Source organism: Leptopilina heterotoma, unplaced genomic scaffold, assembly GCF_015476425.1.
Source record: "Leptopilina heterotoma isolate Lh14 unplaced genomic scaffold, ASM1547642v1 Lhet_81, whole genome shotgun sequence".
In the NCBI taxonomy this organism is placed as follows: domain Eukaryota; kingdom Metazoa; phylum Arthropoda; class Insecta; order Hymenoptera; family Figitidae; genus Leptopilina; species Leptopilina heterotoma.
The window spans coordinates 5,431,780-5,453,518 of NW_025111185.1; the positions used below are offsets into that span (position 1 = coordinate 5,431,780).

The following is a 21,739-nucleotide window of genomic DNA, read 5'->3' on the forward strand; positions in this document are numbered from 1 at the left end:
TGTAGTGCCGATGTTCACCACTGGCTTAGTACTCAGACGATTGTTCGGCGTAGTCTAGCCGAGCCTCGACAACTAGTGCTGGCGCAGTACAGAATTTTTGTTTCGCCAAAGCTTGGACAAGCCACGGCGGCAAGTGCTGGCTGAGTATACAAAAATTGTTCACGACGCTCTTTGCCAACATTGCTTTTTTGACATAAACTTGAAAAAAATTATAAAAAAAGTTTATGAATGTTTATAAATATAAATTTATTGAAAAAAATTAATATTTTACTTTTCAGTTGTTCATTTTTTATTCTTATTAAATTTGATAATAACAATTTAACACAATTGTCTAATTTTGTAAATAATAAATTATTTAAACAAATTAAAATTATAAACAAAATTTAAACTTTAATCTCACCAATAATTTGGTTCTTATTAAAATAGGTACTATTATACTTCTTACTATGAATAAAAAATTATTAAAAAATTGCCACGTAATTTAAGAATTACGTAAAATGTTAAATGCAATAAGTAAAGTAATTTAATTTAATTATTTAAAATTTAGTTTAATTTATTTTATTTCAATTTATTATTTCTAACGTATCCCTATTTTTTTCTCATCTTTGACTCAATAATTATGTCTGAATGATACTGAGATATTAATACTTTACTGTACACATGTGTCGTTAGCATAGTGGTTAGAGCGTTAGTCTGTTAGTCCGTAGGTCGTAGGTTCGATTCCCCTCGTCATCAATTTTGTTTATTTTCATAGGTTTGCGATATTTCTAGATTCCAATCGTTGTGTACTAAAATATGAAAATCTAATGCACACTTACTGTAATTGTTTATTATTTAATTTTTAAATGTTATAAACAATTTTTTTCTACTTCATTTACTATATCCATTGTTAGTCTCCATCTTTAATACAATTTCTTTAAGAAGAGAAATATTTCATGAATAATAACTATTTATTAACATTATTTACCATTTTGTTGTTAAATTATTTATAATTATGAATTTACGACTAATTAATAACAATACGGCATTTATTGCGGCAATATTCTCAGCCAGCACTGGTCCAGTGCTGCGCCAGCGCTGTCTGGCAGCACTGACAGACAGTACTTCGGCAGCGCCAGACGGCGTTATCATCCCAGTGCCATGCCAGTGCTGGCTCTCAGCCTTGCCGCCAGTGCTGCCAGTACTGGCGCAGTACTACGCCAGTTGTAAATTTCCCATTGGGTATTATAAAACCATTTTTTCAATAGTGGGGGGCTGCGTGAACCCGTGCAGAAAATGCCCCACTTTGCCCTATTTAAAACAGGGTTCTGGTCGGGGCCTCGACAGTTTTCCCTATTAAAATTTTTTTTTTTAATAAAGTTTTTAGAATTCGTTTTTGTTGTAGAAGCTATTAACAATGAAAGGCAATCATTATTTTAGTTATTTAATAATTTTTTTATTTTAGGGGTTTGACTAGAATTCCTAGCCAGAACCCCAGGTAGGGTGTTCATTAGATTTTAGATAGAATACTGATCAGGGCCTCGACAGTTTTCCTCGTTTGAATAAAGTGTAAATGAATTAAGTTTTTCAAATTAGTTCCCATAATAAAATTATAAACAATTGAAGAAATTAATTAAACGGAGTAATTATACTACATTTTTAAGAATTTTTTTATCTTATGGGTTTGACCAGAAATTCTGGCCAAAACCCCAAGTGAGGTGTTCACTAGATATTAAATAGGGCTCTGATCAGGACCTCGACAGTTTTCCTCGTTTTAAAAGCATGTAAATAAATTTAATTTTTTAAACTTAACTTTTTTAATACAGTTATTTAAGTTAAAAAAGCGTGTTCTTTTAAAACAGTTTATAAAATAATTATGGTAATATATTAAAAAAACGAAAATACATATAATTTTTTTTTCTTTAAGTACAATATTATAAGAAAGTTTATTTATTAATAATAACAACTAAATTATAAATAACGAATAATAATAGTTATTAAATAATTAATTATTATACAATTATTTAAAAATAAAAATTATGAATTTAAAAAATAATAATTAATAAACAATTATTAATAAATTATACTTAATGAATTTTAATAATTATTAATTTATAGGATGAATTTATCATTTGGTTTGTATTTATATTATATTATTTTAATAATAATAATTATTTTATATTATATTAGCTTAAAGTGAGAAAATGATTCGGAGAGATTGTTAAAGTTAACATCTTCAATATTTAATAACTATTTTTTAAACATAATTAATAAATTTTATTAATAAATTTTATTAATCATAAAACCAAAAATTATATTTTTCAAAAATTTTTAAGTTTTTCTATTCTTGAAATTATATTATTTTTATCATTTTCACTTTTAAATTAGTCAAAATGACTATAATACCTCATTATGTTATGTATAAATATGTTGTATATAATATAATGAATATGTTTATTATGTTTCCAATATAATAATATTTTTAATTACAGTAATTTTATTGTAATTTCTTTTGAATAAAATTAACCTCACAAAATAGGGCAATTTTAAGAAAAACTGACGAGGCCCTGACCAGTTTTTCCCTAAGTAGGGCATTGGTCGGGAACAGCGTCACACACTAGTCGGGCACTGGTCAGTTTCTCTGCCCAGAGCCACACCAGAGATCGGGAAAACTGTCCAGTACCCTATCTGGCCCACATTTTAATTTCTGCACAGGAAGTTGGCCCTAATTATGAAAAAACCTATTTTTTACCATTTAATCACCGGAACTATTTCTAAAAACTATCAGGAACTATACTAACTAACTATACTCTATACTAATTACTAACTATAGGGGAGAGTCTCCAGTTGTGAGACACCTCCAGTTGTGAGACAGTCAATTTTTTTAACATGCAATATTAAAAAGCCGATTGGTTTATATAAAAACATTTCTTTTTATATGAGCCAACTTTTTCGTGTACGCCGAAGCGGATATATAAACTGTTTTTGTTAAATACCAACACTGTGTGTGATAATCGACTAAAAAGCGTTTTTTCAATAAATGCAAAGTACTTTTTTTCCAAGTTAATTAATTAGAAAAGGTAAATGTAATGCATTTTCTTTTAGTGTTTTCTTTATATTTTGTGATGCAATATTGCATTGTTCCAATCTACGGTTGGAAATAATTTAATTTTCCTTTTTCAAAATAGCGCCAATTTCTAGGTGTGAGACACAGCATATCACCAGTTGTGAGACATACTATTTAAATGTTGTTTTGGTTTTTTTTTAGTATTTTTGGGCATGTCAAGTGGAAAAAAGTCAATTGATTTAGAAGAAATCAATTTTATTGCTCTTGTTGAAGCTATTAAATTGTGTTTATTTGGTAGTCATTTTTTGGCGAATAAATATTATTATTTATTATATAATAATATATATTATTAATATATTTAATTATTTCTACTAAACATAACGTTTTATGTCAAACTTATTAAATTTTAGCAATTTTTAATGAGTGTCTCACAACTGGAGACATTTTTTTTTTTTGAAAAAAGCGATGTGCTCGGTAAATGTATCGTAAAATTTTTTGAGTTCATCGAAACACTATACTTTCTTTTAATAAAAGTTGCGTATTTCTGTTACCTTTCGAACGGTATATTTTATTTACAATTTCGTTTACCCGTTTACAATTTACGGGTCAAAAATAAAACCCGTCTCACAACTGGAGACTCTCCCCTACTACACTGAGAGAAGTCCAGGGCGAAATAGTTACCGCTAGACGTCGCTATAAGCTACTGTTCTTGTTGCGTTTGAGATGTTTCGAATCTAGGGCTCAGACGCCCCGAGTCCGTCAAACATTGTTCCCGCATGTGAGAGAACAACTCGTGGCCGAAACTAAAAGTTGTAAGTAATCCCGCTTCGGGACGTTCCACGTTTTTTATCGGGGCTTGAGACGTCCCGATCGAGGGTTCACATAAGAACATTCAAAATTATCACTCAAGCCTCGCACGGGACGTATTAGTTCCCGGACTTCTCTCAGTGTAAACTATCAGGAATTTAATTTTTTTTAAAGTGTGGGGCCAACTTCACATACATGCAAATAATATTCAATTATTTTAATAAATAATAAAAATTTCACAGGAATTTAAATATTTAAAAAAGAATCGGCATATATTTTTTCGAATACAATCAATTATTTTAAATTTTGTTATAAAATTCTTCACAACAATTTAATTATTATCGTAAATAATACAATTTTTTTATAGGAATTCAATTATTTTCTTAAATAATAAAACTAATCACAGAATTTGAATTATTTTTTATAGAATATTGAATTCCTCGAAAAATATAATTATTCCTAAAATTTTTATTAAAATTCTTGAAAAGAATTCAATTATTTCCAAAATTTGTTGATGAAATTCTTTATGAGAATTAAATTTTAAGAAATATTCAATTATTCAATAAATTTATTTTTGTATTTAAATAATATGATCCAATTTATTATTCGTCTGCTTTACTTCTTCTTGTATGGAAAGTAAGAGATTTGTGAGACGGTCTGTTTCCAGAGTTTGATTTGAATTCTCGGGGTTCATGTTCACCAATGCACTTCACAGAAACAATCACTGAGTAAGCACAACACCGAAATTATTAGTTGTTTTCAGTTGTTGAAAAAATGAACAAGAGCAAGAACTATATAAAGAGTCGTACTATATAAAGTCCCGGACACGACTAACGAAAACAAAAATCTGTTCGCATCTGTTTTGGAAATTGTCAGCAAAGTAAACGCACAAATACCATCAGAGAGCATTACCGATGTTAGAAGACTTGGTAAACAGGAAGGGTCGCGACCGATTCTGGTATCGTTTAATAACACAAACTGGAAGTCTCTATTCCTTCAAGGCAGAAAAAAATTATCGGACTTAAACTATAGTATGGCCAACGACATCTCGAAGGAGGAGAGAGATAGAAGGCGAAAAAATTATGAAATCTTAATCAAATATAAAGATTTCCTGGCACAAAATGGAAAAGAAGCTACGATTAAAGGTGGGAACATTACCGTCGATTCGAATACACTAAATGTCGAGGAAGTAAAAAAACTATTGGAAACAATAGAAATTACGGAAGAGAAAGAAACAGCTTATTATACCTCTGATAGTGAAGAATCTTCGTCTTCTGCAGCCTCCACAGCCAGTGGGACCAAAAGGGGAAGAAAAAAAGGCTCCAAAAATAAAAACCTTAAGAAACAAAAAACCGTGAAACTCCTTACCATTGATAAAGCTTTTAAAACTCCTTTAACCCCTTTAAATACTAAACCAACAACGAAACAACAAATAAAATTAAAAAATGGGAAAGAAACATAGCTCAACCCAAAGGATCTTCATTGCAAAATAATTTTCTGGAACGTGAAAGGATGGTGCAACTGGAACGATATTACCCCCCTTCTTAATCTTAACGACATAGTGTGCGTTACGGAAACTTGGCTGACTTCCCCACCTCAATATTGTCCCCCATTCAACTTTAACCTAATCACAAGCCCAGCAGTAAAATCAGCGGAAAGGGGAAGAGCGAGTGGTGGTCTTCTCATCGCGCTGAATTCTAGTAAATATAAACACAAAGTTATCAAAATTTCAGAACAATATATTTTTGTCGAGATTAGCTCTACAAATAATAAATTTGTACTTGGTGTCACTTACTTAAAACCCGATTTGAACATAGAATCATTTTTTATTGAATTTTCCGACATAATTAATTTAATTAATAATGAATACTCCAATCTTCCAATTTACATTGGAGGCGACTACAACGCTAGAATAGGAAACTTAAATCAAATGCAAGAAGAAATTCTTCCAGATAATGTATATATAACGCCGTTTAGAAATAATCAAGACAAAATTGTAAATAAAAAAGGGAGAGAGTTGGTACGATGCATGGAGGACAATGGTTATATTGTATTAAATGGTAGATCCCCGGGGGACCGTTCAGGTCAATATACTTACTTTTTAAATAACAAAAAATCGACTAACGATCTAGCTTGGGTAAATTTACTAGCAATTCAGGAGATAAAAAATTTTGAAGTTTTTCAGATGGTGACAAGATCGGATCATTTCCCAATTTTTATAACTTTAGAAAAAAGAGAAAAAATTATTCAACCGATTATTAAATTAAAATGGAGGAATGAACTAAGTCTTGAATTCTCTGAAACAATGAGTTCTCAGCCCTGTGACGTACCAACTGACCCCCTAAACATTGATCAACTCGCGGACGATTTGATACTTGCAATATCCTCGAAGGCAAATTTAATCGGTATGACGTCGAAAATAAATAGCAAAACTGGTAATTCTAAGCCTTGGTATGATCAAGAATGCGTGATGTTAAAAAAAAACTTAAAGAAATTATTACAAAAAGGTAAAAAAGAGAATTTTGTCAATGAGGAAACAATAAAGGAGTATAATGATTTAAAAAAAATGTATTATAAAACACAAAAGGTAAAGAAGGAATCCCACAAAAATTCAATTCTCGAACAACTAAGATTAAGCAGGGACTCCAAATCGTTCTGGAGAATAATAAACAGATTTAGATATAAATATAACACAAAACGAAATGTCATTGATTTAGATATTTGGAATAAATATTTTAGTAACTTCTTTCAATTAGATAATTCACACAAAACAGGAAATATAATAACGAATATACAAATTAAAGAAAGTAATCCTCTTTTAGAATCCTCTATTTCTAATATTGAAATCAGCACTGCCTTAAGAAAAAGTAAAAATTACAAATCTCCAGGTTCCGATGGAGTTTCTTTTGAATTTTTAAAAAATCTTCCTGCGAATTGGATTAATTATGTGGGGACCCTTTTTAACCAGATTTTACAAGAAGAAAAAGTTCCAAAAAAATGGTCTAAAGTAAATCTAAAAATGATTCATAAAAAAGGCGAAGAACACGATCCAGGCAACTATCGCCCCATAGCTCTGGTCAATTGTATTACAAAAATATTTACAAATGTGATAACAGAAAGAATTGCTCGATGGGCGGAGAAGGAAAATCTGCTTCCTGAATTTCAATCAGGATTCAGAAAAAATCGAAGCTGCATCGACAATATCTTTGTATTGAACTCGTTAATACAGAATAGACTCAATGCGAAAGGGGGCAAAATGTTTGCTTTGTTCGTGGATTTTAGCAATGCTTTCCCCTCCGTTTCACACAATTTGTTGTGGGAAAAATTATATAAATTGGGTTTAGGTTACAAGATGACAAAAATTCTAATCGATTTTTATGCCAAAGCAACTATTTCGGTTCAAAACGAAAACGGTACCTCAAATCCAGTAAAAGTAACTAAAGGTTTACTCCAGGGAGAAAAAACAAGCCCGATCTTGTTCTCTCTTTTTTTATCAGATTTGGAGGAATTTTTGAGGGAAGAAGGAATAAGAGGGATATCCATGGGACATCAACACGAAATTGTTTTGCTTGCGTATGCGGACGATATCGTATTGCTCGCGGACTCTCCTGCAGCATTAAGAAAAATATTAAAGGCCTTTTATAAATACTGTATGAAAAATAAATTAGAAGTAAATGAAAAAAAAAACAAAAATCATTATTTATAAAAAAGGGGGTCGTACATCAAACAAAAAAATCAAATTTATGTATGGGGATAAGAAAATCGATATTGTAAAAAGCTACACTTATTTGGGAATTCCTCAAACATATACAGCATCTTCGGGAGAGACCTTGAGACAAGCGACCTCGTCTGCAGCATTAGCGGCGAACTCTACGATATCAGTAATAAACCGAATGGAGTTAAATTCGTGGGATTCAGTACCGAAATTATTTAATTCTTTAGTTAGTAGCACCTTTTTTTATGCAATTCAGATATGGGGCCTTAGATACCTTAATGAAATAGAAAAAACACAAACGACTTTTTATAAAAAATTATTGTTGCTTCCGCAAAACACCCCTAATTACGCGATTAGGTTAGAGACCGGAACCCATCGACTGGCGAGCAAGGTCTTCAAACAGACACTCAACCTAATTGAAAAAATTTTGAGTATGGGAAATGAAAGATACCCCAAATTTTGTTTATTACAATTAATTAATCAATCGAAAGCTCCGAAATGTAATATTAAGTATAATTGGTGTGTACAAGTTGAAAAAATGTTCGAAGATATGGGAGAAACTATTGCTTGGAATCTTGAATTTATTCAGAGAAACAAAGAACGATTATCAAAAACATATGAAAATTTTTTGCATATTGAAGATGTAAATTCCCTATCAAACTCCGGTTCTCTTCAGATACTTCCTCATCTCACTTTGAGAGAGGGAGCTCAAACCTACTTAAAATTGAAATTGCCACTCTTTTTTATTAAGGTGTTTGCTCAAATTAGATTAACTAATAAATATAATTTAAGAATAATTTACAAAAAAGGAATATTGAATTTAAATAATATTAATTGCTGTGGAGAACCTATTTTGAAAGGGAAAGAACTATATCACATATTGATAGAGTGTCAAATGTTTAAAAATATCCGAAAACAATACCTATGTAATAGTGAGGATGAGTCAGTGATAAAGGATTTTTGTATCGACCTTTTAAACGATCCGGATACACATGGAGTGAAAGCAATGAACTATTATGTAAAGAATGTTGTTAAAAATTTAGGATTACCATAATAATAAAATGTAACTAATAAGGATGACTTAAGTCAACTCTTTTGTATGGGCCAGTGGTCCGAAACAAATAAACTTATATATTTAAATAATTGAATTCTCTTATAATTTTCCAATAAAAATTGATTTTAAATTAATTTTAGTTAAAATTTTATATAATTGAATATTAAAAGCATTATAGCATGAATGTTTTAGAAATAATTGATTTTTAAAAATGTTTTAATTTAAAATCTTTGAAAATTTGAATTTTTCATAGTTTTAACTACTTAACAATTCTGAAGAATTAAATTTTTTTTTGAAAAACTTTAATTGAAATTTTTTTTAAACCGGGGAAAAGTCAGAAAAATTAAATTAAATTTTTGTGCCAACCCTGTAAAAACTCTACTTTTGAAAATAACAAAATATTGTTAATTACAGTTGATTTATTATAACAAAAAATCAATTATTATTTATATGGCAAAAAAAGATAATTAAGATAATTAAGATAATTAAGCGAAAAAATACGTAAAGCATCTTTGACCTTTTATTTTTATAATAATAATTAACTTTTATTTAGCAGCGATGACCTAAAATTAAAGGAAAAAAAAGCAAAAGTAATTGAGCAAATTAAATTAAAATTGCGTTTACTTTGCGGACGATTGCACATATAATACATATGAAAATTAATTTCCAATAATTAAAGTCATTCCTCTCTTTCGTAAATATTGAATATTTTTTTTGTTGCCTTATCTCTAAACCTAAATTAACAATTGAAATTAAATTTCCATTCATCATATTGAGTGTGATGAAAATTAATTTCTATTAATAATTGAAAAACATTTCATTGAGCTTTATTATAAACTGTATAAACTCATAACAACAGTTTTTTTTCTGTGTGTGTGAGTATATATCTATACACTTTCATTCGAGCGCGAAAGTAGTACAAACAACTTTGCAAGTTGGGTTATCTCACTGAGAGCGGATTAAATTTAGTCTGCGTAATTATTTCAATCGGTTTCTTCCTTATTTCTCTATTTGCAACTAATTTCATCGTAAAGGAGATTTTCTATGTTTTATCGTCTCGCTGATTATTTCTGAGAAAGAAATATTGTTTGTATGAATAGAAGAAAAAGGGGGATATCGAAATAAATCGAACTATTGACGGTATATAGTTTTGAATGTGTTCGAAATGTATTTAATAAATAATTACCGTCGAGTGGTGGTTATAAATAGTATATGTGGTACATTATATAAATTATTTTTTATTCTCACATACATTATACTACTGATTACAATTTTATTTTCTTCTTTTCATTTTATATTTATTTTTATTATTTTTTGTTTATTTTTATTAGGTACTTTGTATTTATTTTTACTACTTTGTAGGGGAGTGTAAGGTATGGTGGCGTGTAAGGTATGGTGGCGCACTTGTCAAATCTGGCATGTAACGTCACATCTGAAGCGCCTTATCACTATGGTCGATGTCTTTTATCGTGATGACATTTTATATGCAGTAGTATTAATGATCAAACGCGTGCTTTGTACTTTAAGTGATTTTGAATAAAAAAGTAGTGAAAAAAAGAAAAAAAGTTTTATTGGATATGTGTGTTAACAGTGCCAGAGTGAAGATTTTTTGAAAATTAAGGGTGGAGTCCCATGGCAGCGTTTTGCGTTGCGTTTTGTAACTAGGCCATGAGTGCAAATATAGCAAACATATATCTCCATCTCTCTCACACTCATTGCCTAGTTACAAAACGCAACGCAAAACGCTGCCATGGGACTTCAGCCTGAGTCTGGTAAATGTATGGAACGTATTGTTTAGACCTTGGACAACAGTTTTTTGTATTTTACATTTTTCTCAATTCGCGCTGTATGAAAGTAACACCATCATATTTTCATCAATAGCTTGTAAGGTATGATGGCGCAATTTTTGCAACGTACAGTGGCGGATCATTTTTTGCACGAGTTTCAATTGTCTTTGCATTTTTTGTGTACTAATGCCTCATGTGCTCCAACGCAACAATTCTCGAATATGTGACACTTGCGGTCTTCTCTTATTCTAGTTGCGTTAAAACAGCCACCAGCTACTTCACATGTCCAAAATTGTAACCATAACTGAAGTGAAACTTTTTTTTCTATAATGTAAAATCATCAGTTTTCTCTACTTTTGTTATTTTTCATCATTTCTAGTACTTTTAAAAAATAATTTTAACATCTACATAATATTTTAGTTAAATACACCAAATGCGCCACCATACCTTACAACTTTCAAAAATAAAAAAAATCAGTTTTTTGCGCCAAGAGCTGTAAAATTTCACTGAATTTAAATTTTAACAGCCGCTTCTGACAAAAATATGCTTAATAGATGTCAGCAACTGCCTGCTTTTGAAATTTTGAAAAATATTGTTTTTTGAGAGAGAGAGACGCAAAAAAGAAAGTGTCCGCCACCATACCTTACACTCCCCTACTTATTTTTACTATTTTTTGTTTAGTTTACTATTTTGAGTATTTTTTAAGACTTCGCACTCGATAATTAATTTTAAAAAAGTAGCAAAAAATAGCTTTCAAACTAAAAACAGTAGTAAAAAAGTATCTATAACGAAAAATTAAACTTGATGACAAAAAAAATTTGTTTTAGACACTTCACAAAACTGACAAAAATTCCATTCCTATATTTTATTGTCCTGACTTTTTCCTAATTTTCATTAAAAATATTTACATATCTTTCTTATCCTGCTAATAAATTAAATTCCTGAAATGAATTTTATTATTCATGCAAGAATTTAAATATTTATAAAAATAATTTAATTCTTGCGACTAATTTTTTGCAAATTCTAATTTAAATAATTGAATTCACGAGAAATTTTTCTTATTTATGAAAAGAAATGGATTCTTACGAAGATTTATACTAAAATTTCTTAAATAATTGAATTCTGTTTGGAAATTTTATAAAAATAGTAGACATTGAAAATCATTGAATTGCGAAAAGTTTTTAAAAATAATTAAATTTTACAAAGAATTCAATTAAAATTTTGGACAATAATTGAATTCTTGCGAACGATTTTATTAGATTTTTTTTAAAATTGAATTTCCAAGAAGAAATTTATTACTTTTAAAAATAATAGTATTTTTGCGATGAATATTGTTATTTATGAAAATAATTGAATTTTGCAAAGAATTTTTTTAAAATGCCTCAAAATAATTTAATTTTCGGTAATAATGCTTCTACTTTATTTATTTCTCCATTGTACACTTTACAGAAATTTTACAATACTTTCCCGCAATATACTTAGGTTTAAAATATCTTATAAATATAGTAGTATTAATTCTTATATATTAAATCACATCAGTGAGAGATTGATCTTCGTTTTAACAAATCAGAATTTTTCCGTTAATAATTTTGTTATTTATCGACATAATGAAATCGTTTCAAAGAATTATTTATGTAAATAATTGAATTCTTGGGAAGAATTTTATTATTTATGAAAATAATTGAATTTTTGCTTACAATTTTATCAAAAATATTTTTAAAAAATTGAATTTCCATGAAAAATATTATTATTAGTGAAATTAATTGAATTAGTGTGAATAATTGTATAAAAATTATGTTAAATAATTGATTTTTCGAAATTTTTTTGAAAATGCTATTCTAAATTAATTGAATTTTTGTGGAAATTTTAGAGACGCGTGCTTATTCCCGAAATCTTTTTTGACCAAGTAGTTATTTGATATAAAACTACTTAACTTAAAATTCACATAATATGCATATTATTTGACATATAAAATTCATTGCACACAAAAACCATTTAACATAAATATCATTTGTCATAGAATTCATTAAATAGAAATATTGTGTTACATAAAACTCAGATAACTTAATTCCCATTTGACATAAAAATTATGTAACATAAATTTCTATTGACATAAAAATCATTTAACATAAATTTCTTTTGACATAAAACTCATTTAACGTAAATTTTATTTGTTATAAAATTCATTTGACATCAATTTCATTTAGCATAAATGTCATTTAACGTAATTCTCATTTGACATAAATATCATTATAGACATAAAATTAGCTTGACATAAATTTCATTTGACGTGAATATCATTTAACATAATTATTATTTAACGTAAAATAAAATTTATATAAATTTCATTTAGGGGTCATTCACATATTACGTGACAGATATTTTAGGTATTTTAGACCCCCTCCCCCCCTGCGTGATACTTTTTCTATAGTTTAGTATAGAAAATTTGTTAAAGCGTGATACTTTGCTTACCCCCCTCCCACCCCTAAGTGTATCACGTAATATGTGAATGGCCCCTTAGCATAAATGCCATTTAACATAATTCTCATTTGATATAAAATTTACTTGAAATAAATTTCATTTGGTATAAATCCCATTTAACATAATTTTCATTTGACATAAAGTTCATTTGACATAAAAGACATTTAACACAATTCTCATTTGTCATAAAAGTCATTCAACAAAATTCTCATTTGACATAAAAATCATTTTACACAAATTACATTGTACATAAAAATATCGGCGCCAATTTTAAAAGTAACCAATTAGATGTTATCAACAACGTTGTGATTCGACAATTTTGAAATTCGCGCCTATATTTCTATGTCAAATGATCTTTATGTAAAATGAAATCTATGACATCTGAATTTTATGTCAAATGAGAATTATGTGTACCCAATGGGAAATGCCAGTGTAGTGCCGATGTTCACCACTGGTTTAGTACTCAGACGATTGTTCGGCGTAGTCTAGCCGAGCCTCGACAATCAGTGCTGGCGCAGTACAGAATTTTTGTTTCGCCAAAGCTTGGACAAGCCACGGCGGCAAGTGCTGGCTGAGTATAGAAAAATTGTTCACGACGCTCTTTGCCAACATTGCTTTTTTGACATAAACTTGAAAAAAATTATAAAAAATAAAAGTTCTCTCTAAATCTGAATCAGCGATAAGTATGCCACTATTTCAATTAGCGTATATGCGCTGTGAATTAGTGAAATTTCACTAAATAATCAGTGAAGTTTCACTGATTAATTAGCGCATATACGCTGTTTTAAAATAGTGGCATACTTATCGCTGAGAATCAGTGAAATTTCGCTGATTCAGATTTAGAGAGTTTAAAAATGTTTATAAATATAAATTTATTTAAAAAAAAAAATATTTTACTTTTCAGTTGTTTATTTTTTATTTTTAATAAATTTAATAATAATAATTTAACATAATTGTCTAATTTTGTAAATAATAAATTATTTAAACAAATTAAAATTATAAACATTTAAACTTTAATCTCAATAATAATTTGGTTCCTATTAAAATACTATTATACTTCTTTTACTATGAAAAAAAAATTATTAAAAAATTACCACGTAATTTAAGAATTACGTAAAATGTTAAATGCAAGAAGTAAAGTAATTTAATTTAATTACTAAAAATTTAGTTTAATTTATTTTATTTCAATTTATTATTTCTAACGTATCCCTATTTTTTTCTCATCTTTGACTCAATAATTGTATGTCTGAATGATACTGAGATATTAATACTTTACTGTACACATGTGTCGTTAGCATAGTGGTTAGAGCGTTAGTCTGTTAGTCCGTAGGTCGTAGGTTCGATTCCCCTCGTCAGCAATTTTGTTTATTTTAATAGGTTTGCGATATTTCTAGATTCCAATCGTTAGGTACTAAAATATGAAAATCTAATGCACACTTACTGTAATTGTTTATTTTTTAATTTTTAAATGTTATAAACAATTTTTTTCTACTTCATTTACTATATCGATTGTTAGTCTCCATATTTAATACAATTTCTTTAAGAAGAGAAATATTTTATGAATAATAACTATTTATTAATATTATTTACTATTTTGTTGTTAAATTATTTATAATTATGAATTTACGACTAATTAATAACAATACGGCATTTATTGCGGCAATATTCTCAGCCAGCGCTGTCTGGTAGCACTGGCAGGCAGTAGTTCCCCAGCGTTAGACAGCGTTATCATCCCAGAGTTATGCCAGTGCTGGTGCAGTACTCCGCCAGTTGTAAATTTCCCTTTGGGGTAATGACTTATCCGTCAAATGAAATTGATATCAAATGAAATTTATGTCAAGTATATTTTATGTCAAATGAGAATTATGTTAAATGGAATTTATGCTAAATGAAATTTATATAAATTTAATTTTACGTTAAATAATAATTATGTTAAATGATATTCACGTCAAATGAAATTCACTGCAAAAAGAAGTATCTTATTTAAGATGTTTTGGTAGTCATTTCTAAGATGTTATTGTAGTCACTTTTTAGTCATTTAAAATATCTTAATTTAAGATACTAAAAGCATCTTCGTACATATTTTCAGCATATTTTTCGGGAAAAAAGTTTTGAGGTTAACTATGGGCTTATATGTAAGACATTTTATGCATCTTAGTTTTTAGTAACTTAAATTTTTTTCGCATCTTACAATTCACGAGTATCTTATCGCTAAACATCTTGTTGAGACAGAAACATCTTAATTTAAGATACTTTAAAAAACTTACAGAAGTATCTTACTTTTTTAAGATAGAAGAAATATCTAAGACGTATAAAACATCTTAAAAATCAGTAAGATACTTTAGAAAACATCTTATTTTAAGATGTAAGATACCATTTTTCCATCTTACATCTTATTTTAAGATATCAAATAAGATACTTATTTTTGCAGTGTTTATGTCTAATAATATTTATGTCAAATGAGAATTACGTTAAATGACATTTATGCCAAATGAAATTGATGTCAAATGAATTTTATAACAAATAAAATTTACGTTAAATGAGTTTTATGTCAAAAGAAATTTATGTTAAATGATTTTTATGTCAATCGAAATTTATGTTACATAATTTTTATGTCAAATGGGAATTAAGTTATCTGAGTTTTATGTAACATAATATTTCTGTTTAATGAATTCTATGACAAATAATATTTATGTTAAATGGTTTTTGTGTGCAATGAAATTTATGTCAAATAATGTGCATATTATGTGAATTTTAAGTTAAGTAGTTTTATATCAAATAACTATTTGGTTAAAAAAGATTTCGGGAATAAGCATGCGTCTCAAATTTTATTATTTCTGAAAATAATTGAATTTTGGATGAATTTTATCAATTTTTTTTAATAATTGAAAAAAGTACCCAAACAAAGCATAACGTAAAAAAGTAGTAAATAGTAGGTTTTAGTAGATAAGTGCGAAGCTTGTATTTTGTATTCATTTTTCCTTTTTGTTTAGTTTAATATTTTGTGTTCATTTTTCTTTTTTGTTTATTTTACTGATTTCATTTTACTTATTGATTGATCGGTTAATAAAACATTAAGTACATTTGTAGTTAATAGCAATTTCGCTTTTTTTAGAATTAAAAAAGTGAATGTCGGAGAAACAGCTGCACTTGATTCGAGAGTATAATTGCGACAATTACTGGTCATTGTAGTTGAGGCCATAAAGTATAACGAAAAAATAGTCTCTCGTAAATTAAGGCATACTCCTCTGATTGATTTTAGAAAACTAACATTAATTACAAATATAAAGTTCCATTTATGTGCATCGTTATTTGCATATACATATATAGTCCCAAGAAATGAGGAAAAAATAGCGAGAACTGTACACGATTTAGCGTGATCCAGGGTGAAATGGAAAGCTATTGGAGCGGATTCTTCACATAGAGTGACAATGAAAAATTCTTTATATCGAGAGATAAATTTTGCTAATTAAATTAGAGAGAAAGTCAATTAGGCAGAGGTGTCGCAGGTCAGGGAAAATAAAATTGGTCTGATGGGAAATCAAAATTGAATTTTTGTGGCAACCCTGTTATTGGTATTTTACTATTTTATCAAAGAAAATTACATAGTAGGAGGAATTTTTTCCATTACAGTATATTTACAGAACTGTAAAGTATATATATATATATATATATATATATATATATATATATATATATATATATATATATATATATATATATTTAATCTAACAGGAAGGTATCTCTTCTCTTCCTTGGCTTGTGACTTGAGGCAAACAGATGGGCAGTCTCGATAACCCATTCGTTTCATAAAAAGTAAAACGTTCTTTACGCGGTAAATAAACAAGATCCTCGATGAGAAATCACTTTCATCGGGTCCTTTACTGTCCGCAATCGGCGAGAGAATTTGAACTAGCTTCACGTAACTGTATATATGTATATCTGCCTCGAATTACCCATTGGATTTTATCTCATAGACAACCCTAGAGACGTGTCCTCCCTCGCTATAAATCTAACCAATAAACGTAACGACGTGAGAATTTACGATGTTCCTCTTGAGAAATAACGAGCCGTCTTCCTTCTTTCTTTCTTTTTCAAAATCACTTTTGCAAAAGTATAATTACAAAAAAATTTTCTGAACTTGATCATCGCGCGTGATTTATTGACAAATTAAGCACGATATCGTGTCTGCATTTGATATGCATCAATCGAACAGAAGCTCAAATCGTCGCCTATTAAATGCAAAGTTTATGTCTTTTATGATAATTTTGATATTCCATTAAATTTATTATAATTCAACTTGGAGCCTTTTGAGTTTATTTTTTAATAATGCGAAATGTAAACAGGAAGAAAGATGGAAATAAGTTTTCGTGTTACATGTGAAGCTGTAATTATCACCACTGGGTGGGGAAGAAGTTTCCACAAAAGCAGATTTACTCACTTCCTGAATAGAATTGTGAAAGTCAAACGTGTGGAAAATGTAACAGGGTAATCGGGAGACACAAGATCTTTAATTAATGACCCGAGCTCTTTACTTGGCATATAATGTATAGCCTTTCTAAATGTGAATAGTTTTGATTTTTTCTTTTTACATTCATTTCATGTAAAGCTTCTTATTCTTTTGAGATGCTTCACTTGGGCAGGATTTTCCTTCAAATTTTTATTTTTATTTTAACTTTAATTTTAATTTTAATTTCAATTTCAATGTAAACAAAAAACTATTTTCAGAAGTGTTACAATAAAACAAATAGAAAAACAAAACTGTTTGACAATAGTGAATGAATCAGGTTTTTTTTGGAGCGACAGTGTTTAAAAATATTGTATAAAGCACACTTGTGTCGTTTGTTTTCCGGGGCATAAGACATGGATTAAAAATGTTGAATGAAGAAACTGGGCCACGATTGGGTATACGTTGGCGTGTAGTATATATAATTTTGTGTAATACCCAGTGTTCAAAAATAGAGACGAAAATATCACTATCAGCCATTTGAATGCTAGCTTTTAAGTGCTCTTCAGAAAATGTACAGATACACATAGGCTATATCTTATATTTATATATAAATAAACGTACACTAATTACAAGCCATGAAAAACAGCTGCTGGAACATTATTTAAAACTACCATGCGAGCTTTTATAAAATTAGCCTGAATTTATAGCATTAAATTAACATTAAATTTTCTCAATTTGGCATATTAATAAAGAAAATTACCATTATTATCAACTTTCTTCCATTAACATGAAAACGAAAATTTTGAAATTAAATAAAAGATTTAAACCATGTCCCTAAAGTTCTGAATGTTCAAACAGTTTTTCTAAGGATATCAAATTGAGACAAAAAACGAATCAAAATTGTTCCATCGCAACAATTTTTATCCACTTTTTGTCTCAATTTTTTTCGATATCCTTAGAAAAACTGTGGCATTTAAAATTAAAACTTAAGATTTAAATTTAAGATTAAAAAATTTTCCCTCAAGATTTTTCTGCAAATGAAATTTTTTATAACTTGAAAATTTAACTACGTGCATTATAAAATAAGTAGGCGTATTAAAAAGAATTACACTCAGTAAAAAAGAAGTACAAAATGAAGAGTCTCAAAGATTTTTGTATATATTATATACAAAAAAAAGAAGCATTTATTTCGCCATAAATTCCTTTATATATCCCTCCGAATGTTATAACGTAACATTCAATTTACAAAAAAATAAAAATTCAATATACCCAACAAGACACTTTCTCTTTTTCTTATAAATATATACGTGTCAAAATATGTAAAATCAACACATTTCTATAAAGTATGAAACCTAAATAACATAACTTGCTATTTACGATCAGCAGATTTCGCTTCCAAGAAAGCTCCTCTTCCCTCAAGTGTCTGTGATTAAATTTAGATATAATGATCGCGGTCGTGTGCCCAGGTACAAATTTACATTCGCAATATTGTTATTAAAATCATTATTAATTTACTGTATAATTATGAAAAAAATTTATATGTTGATTATATAAATTAAAATTTACGTCTAAATAATGTTATTAATACACTGAAAAAAAAGTATTGAACCAAGAAAATTTTTCTTGGTTGAAGCAAATCGTGGGATTGAATACGGCCAAGACTATTAAAGTATTGATTCAAGAAAACGATTTTCTTGACATAGGATATTTGGGAGAAGAACATATATTCTTGATCCAAGAAAATATGGAATTCGACCAAGAAGTTAATCTTCTTATACGAAATTTAAAATGTATTAAATGAATAAAATATTTTCTTGTTCTAAGAATATATATAGTTAATTGAATTATTTTATTTGATTCATTCAATTTTTTGTAACGTTCGTTCAAGTAATTCAAGATTTAAATGAAGAAATCATTTATTTTGTGAGAGAACGCAGATATTCTTGATCCAAGAAAATATGGAATTCGATCAAGAAATTAAGTAGCATGTAAGAAATGCAGAATATATTAATTCAAAATCATTTATGTATCAAATCAAAAAAGTATGTTCTCTGTCCAAGAAAATATCTTCTTGATTTGAGAAAATTTATAGATTTCAATCAAAAAAATACTTTCTCAATACAAGTAAATTATTTACTTAAATTACCCCCCCCCCCCCTTACCCCCATCCCATCTTTTCTAATACTTAGGTCAAACATTTTTATTATTTAATTAATTAACATTTATATTTTTTATTTAAATAATTAAATAATTGTTATTTTACATATATATTTACATTTAATTATTACTTAACACAAATACAACAAATATACCTTGAAAGAAAATTTTCCACGGTCGGAGGAATTGAACTCGGGTTGCACGCACCAGAAGCCGTCACGCTACCACTATGCCATCCTAGCCTCAATGGACAGTTTTCAAAAACTGATATTTAAGTTGCATATACATTTGAAGAAAAATATTTTCTTGGATCAAGAACACCGGCATTGTGTTAAGTAAAAAAAAGTTTCAAAGCAAATAAATAAAATGATTCGATTCAAGAAACATGAATTCTCCAGACAATACTTTATTATTTCGCTTAAGAACATATATTCTAGATTCAATACTTTTTGGTACTTCGGAAAAGTAAAATATTTGGTTGAAATAATTACATATTGAGTTCTGACAAATACTAAATTGTTAATTCAAGAATTCTGTTCAATGCTAATAATTACTTGACACAAGAAAATGAATTTCTTTCTTCAAATAAATATGGGATTAATTGAATATAATTTTTAATCAACTTGAAACAAATATTTACTTATATTAACCTTCGTATTTTCTTGAATCAGGATTATATGAGCGTTGAATTAAGTAAAAACTTTTTTAAAGGAAACAAAAGAATGATTTAATTCAAGATCTTACACTTAATTGAATTGAATAAATAAAATATTTCATTCCAGAAAATATAATATTCTCGCAAGAAATTAATGATTTTGAAACATGAGAATATAGAAATGCTTCAAGTAAAAGAAATGCTTAGATTAATTAATATTTCTTTGAAACAAAATAATTTTTAATTGAGTTGAAACAATTATTAACTTGTATTAATCTTCCCATTTTCTTGGCTCAAGACTATGGGTGTTGGATGAAATAAATAGTTGCTTTAAAGGAAATAAAAAAATTATTTGACTCAAGATACCAAATGACTCAAGGTAAATTACTTGACGTGAGAACATGATATTCTTGATTCAATACTTTTTCGAGACTTGGCGCATGTAAAACAGTTCGTTTGAAACAGTAAGATATTTACTTATGTCAAACCCATATTTTCTTATTTCAATAACTTTGATCAATGCTCAAAATTACTTGACACAAGAAAATAAATTTCTTCCAATAAGAAAATATGGGTTTGTTTCAAATAAATCAGGTCAAGAAAATGCATTTACTTGATTCAATGAACTTTTTTTTCAGTGTAATCATAGTACATATTCCGAAAGTCTATTCATCTTAATTTAAATTTTTGTTTGTTTTTCGCTTCCTAAATTATTGGATAATTTTTTCTTTTTATAGATATATTTTTGATCCTTTCTTTGAAGAGTAACAAAAATTACTTAATCAAATAAATTTAATTCTTGCATTAAATTTTATCTAAATTTTTGAAGATATTTGAATTGTGAATAATTTTAATAAAGTCAAAAAACAAATGAAATAATTAAATTGTAGGGGAGAGTCTCCAGTTGTGAGACACCTCCAGTTGTGAGACAGTCAATTTTTTTAACATGCAATATTAAAAAGCCGATTGGTTTATATAAAAACATTTCTTTTTATATGAGCCAACTTTTTCGTGTACGCCGAAGCGGATATATAAACTGTTTTTGTTAAATACCAACACTGTGTGTGATAATCGACTAAAAAGCGTTTTTTCAATAAATGCAAAGTACTTTTTTTCCAAGTTAATTAATTAGAAAATAATGCATTTTCTTTTAGTGTTTTCCTTATATTTTGTGATGCAATATTGCATTGTTCCAATCTACGGTTGAAAATAATTTAATTTTCCTTTTTCAAAATAGCGCCAATTTCTGGGTGTGAGACATAGCATATCACCAGTTGTGAGACGGTTTCAACACCCATCTGGGCAGCATGAAAAATACGAATTTGCAGGCATACTATTTAAATGTTGTTTTGATTTTTTTTCTAGTATTTTTGGGCATGTCAAGTGGAAAAAAGTCAATTGATTCAGAAGAAATCAATTTTAATGCTCTTGTTGAAGCTATTAAATTGTGTTTTTTTGATAGTCATATTTTGGCGAATAAATATTATTATTTAGTATATAATAATATATATTATTAATATATTTAATTATTTCTACTAAACATAACGTTTTATGTCAAACTTATTAAATTTTAGCAATTTTTAATGA

The 21,739-nt window shown here is 28.2% G+C and overlaps 1 protein-coding gene across 2 annotated transcripts in view; it reads right to left on the reverse strand.

The window, feature by feature from the left end:
* Positions 1-21,739, reverse strand: part of LOC122511380 — a 145,450-nt gene that overhangs the window by 57,498 nt on the left and 66,213 nt on the right. The window contains exon 1 of one of the 2 annotated variants that reach the window (XM_043626574.1): positions 4,473-4,686. The exons of the other annotated variant lie outside the window; for it this stretch is intronic. Within the exon in view, the coding sequence (XP_043482509.1) occupies positions 4,473-4,547 (75 nt within the window). The 5' untranslated portion in view covers positions 4,548-4,686. Of the gene's footprint in view, positions 1-4,472; positions 4,687-21,739 lie in introns of those variants that run through there. 2 annotated transcript variants of the gene reach the window in all.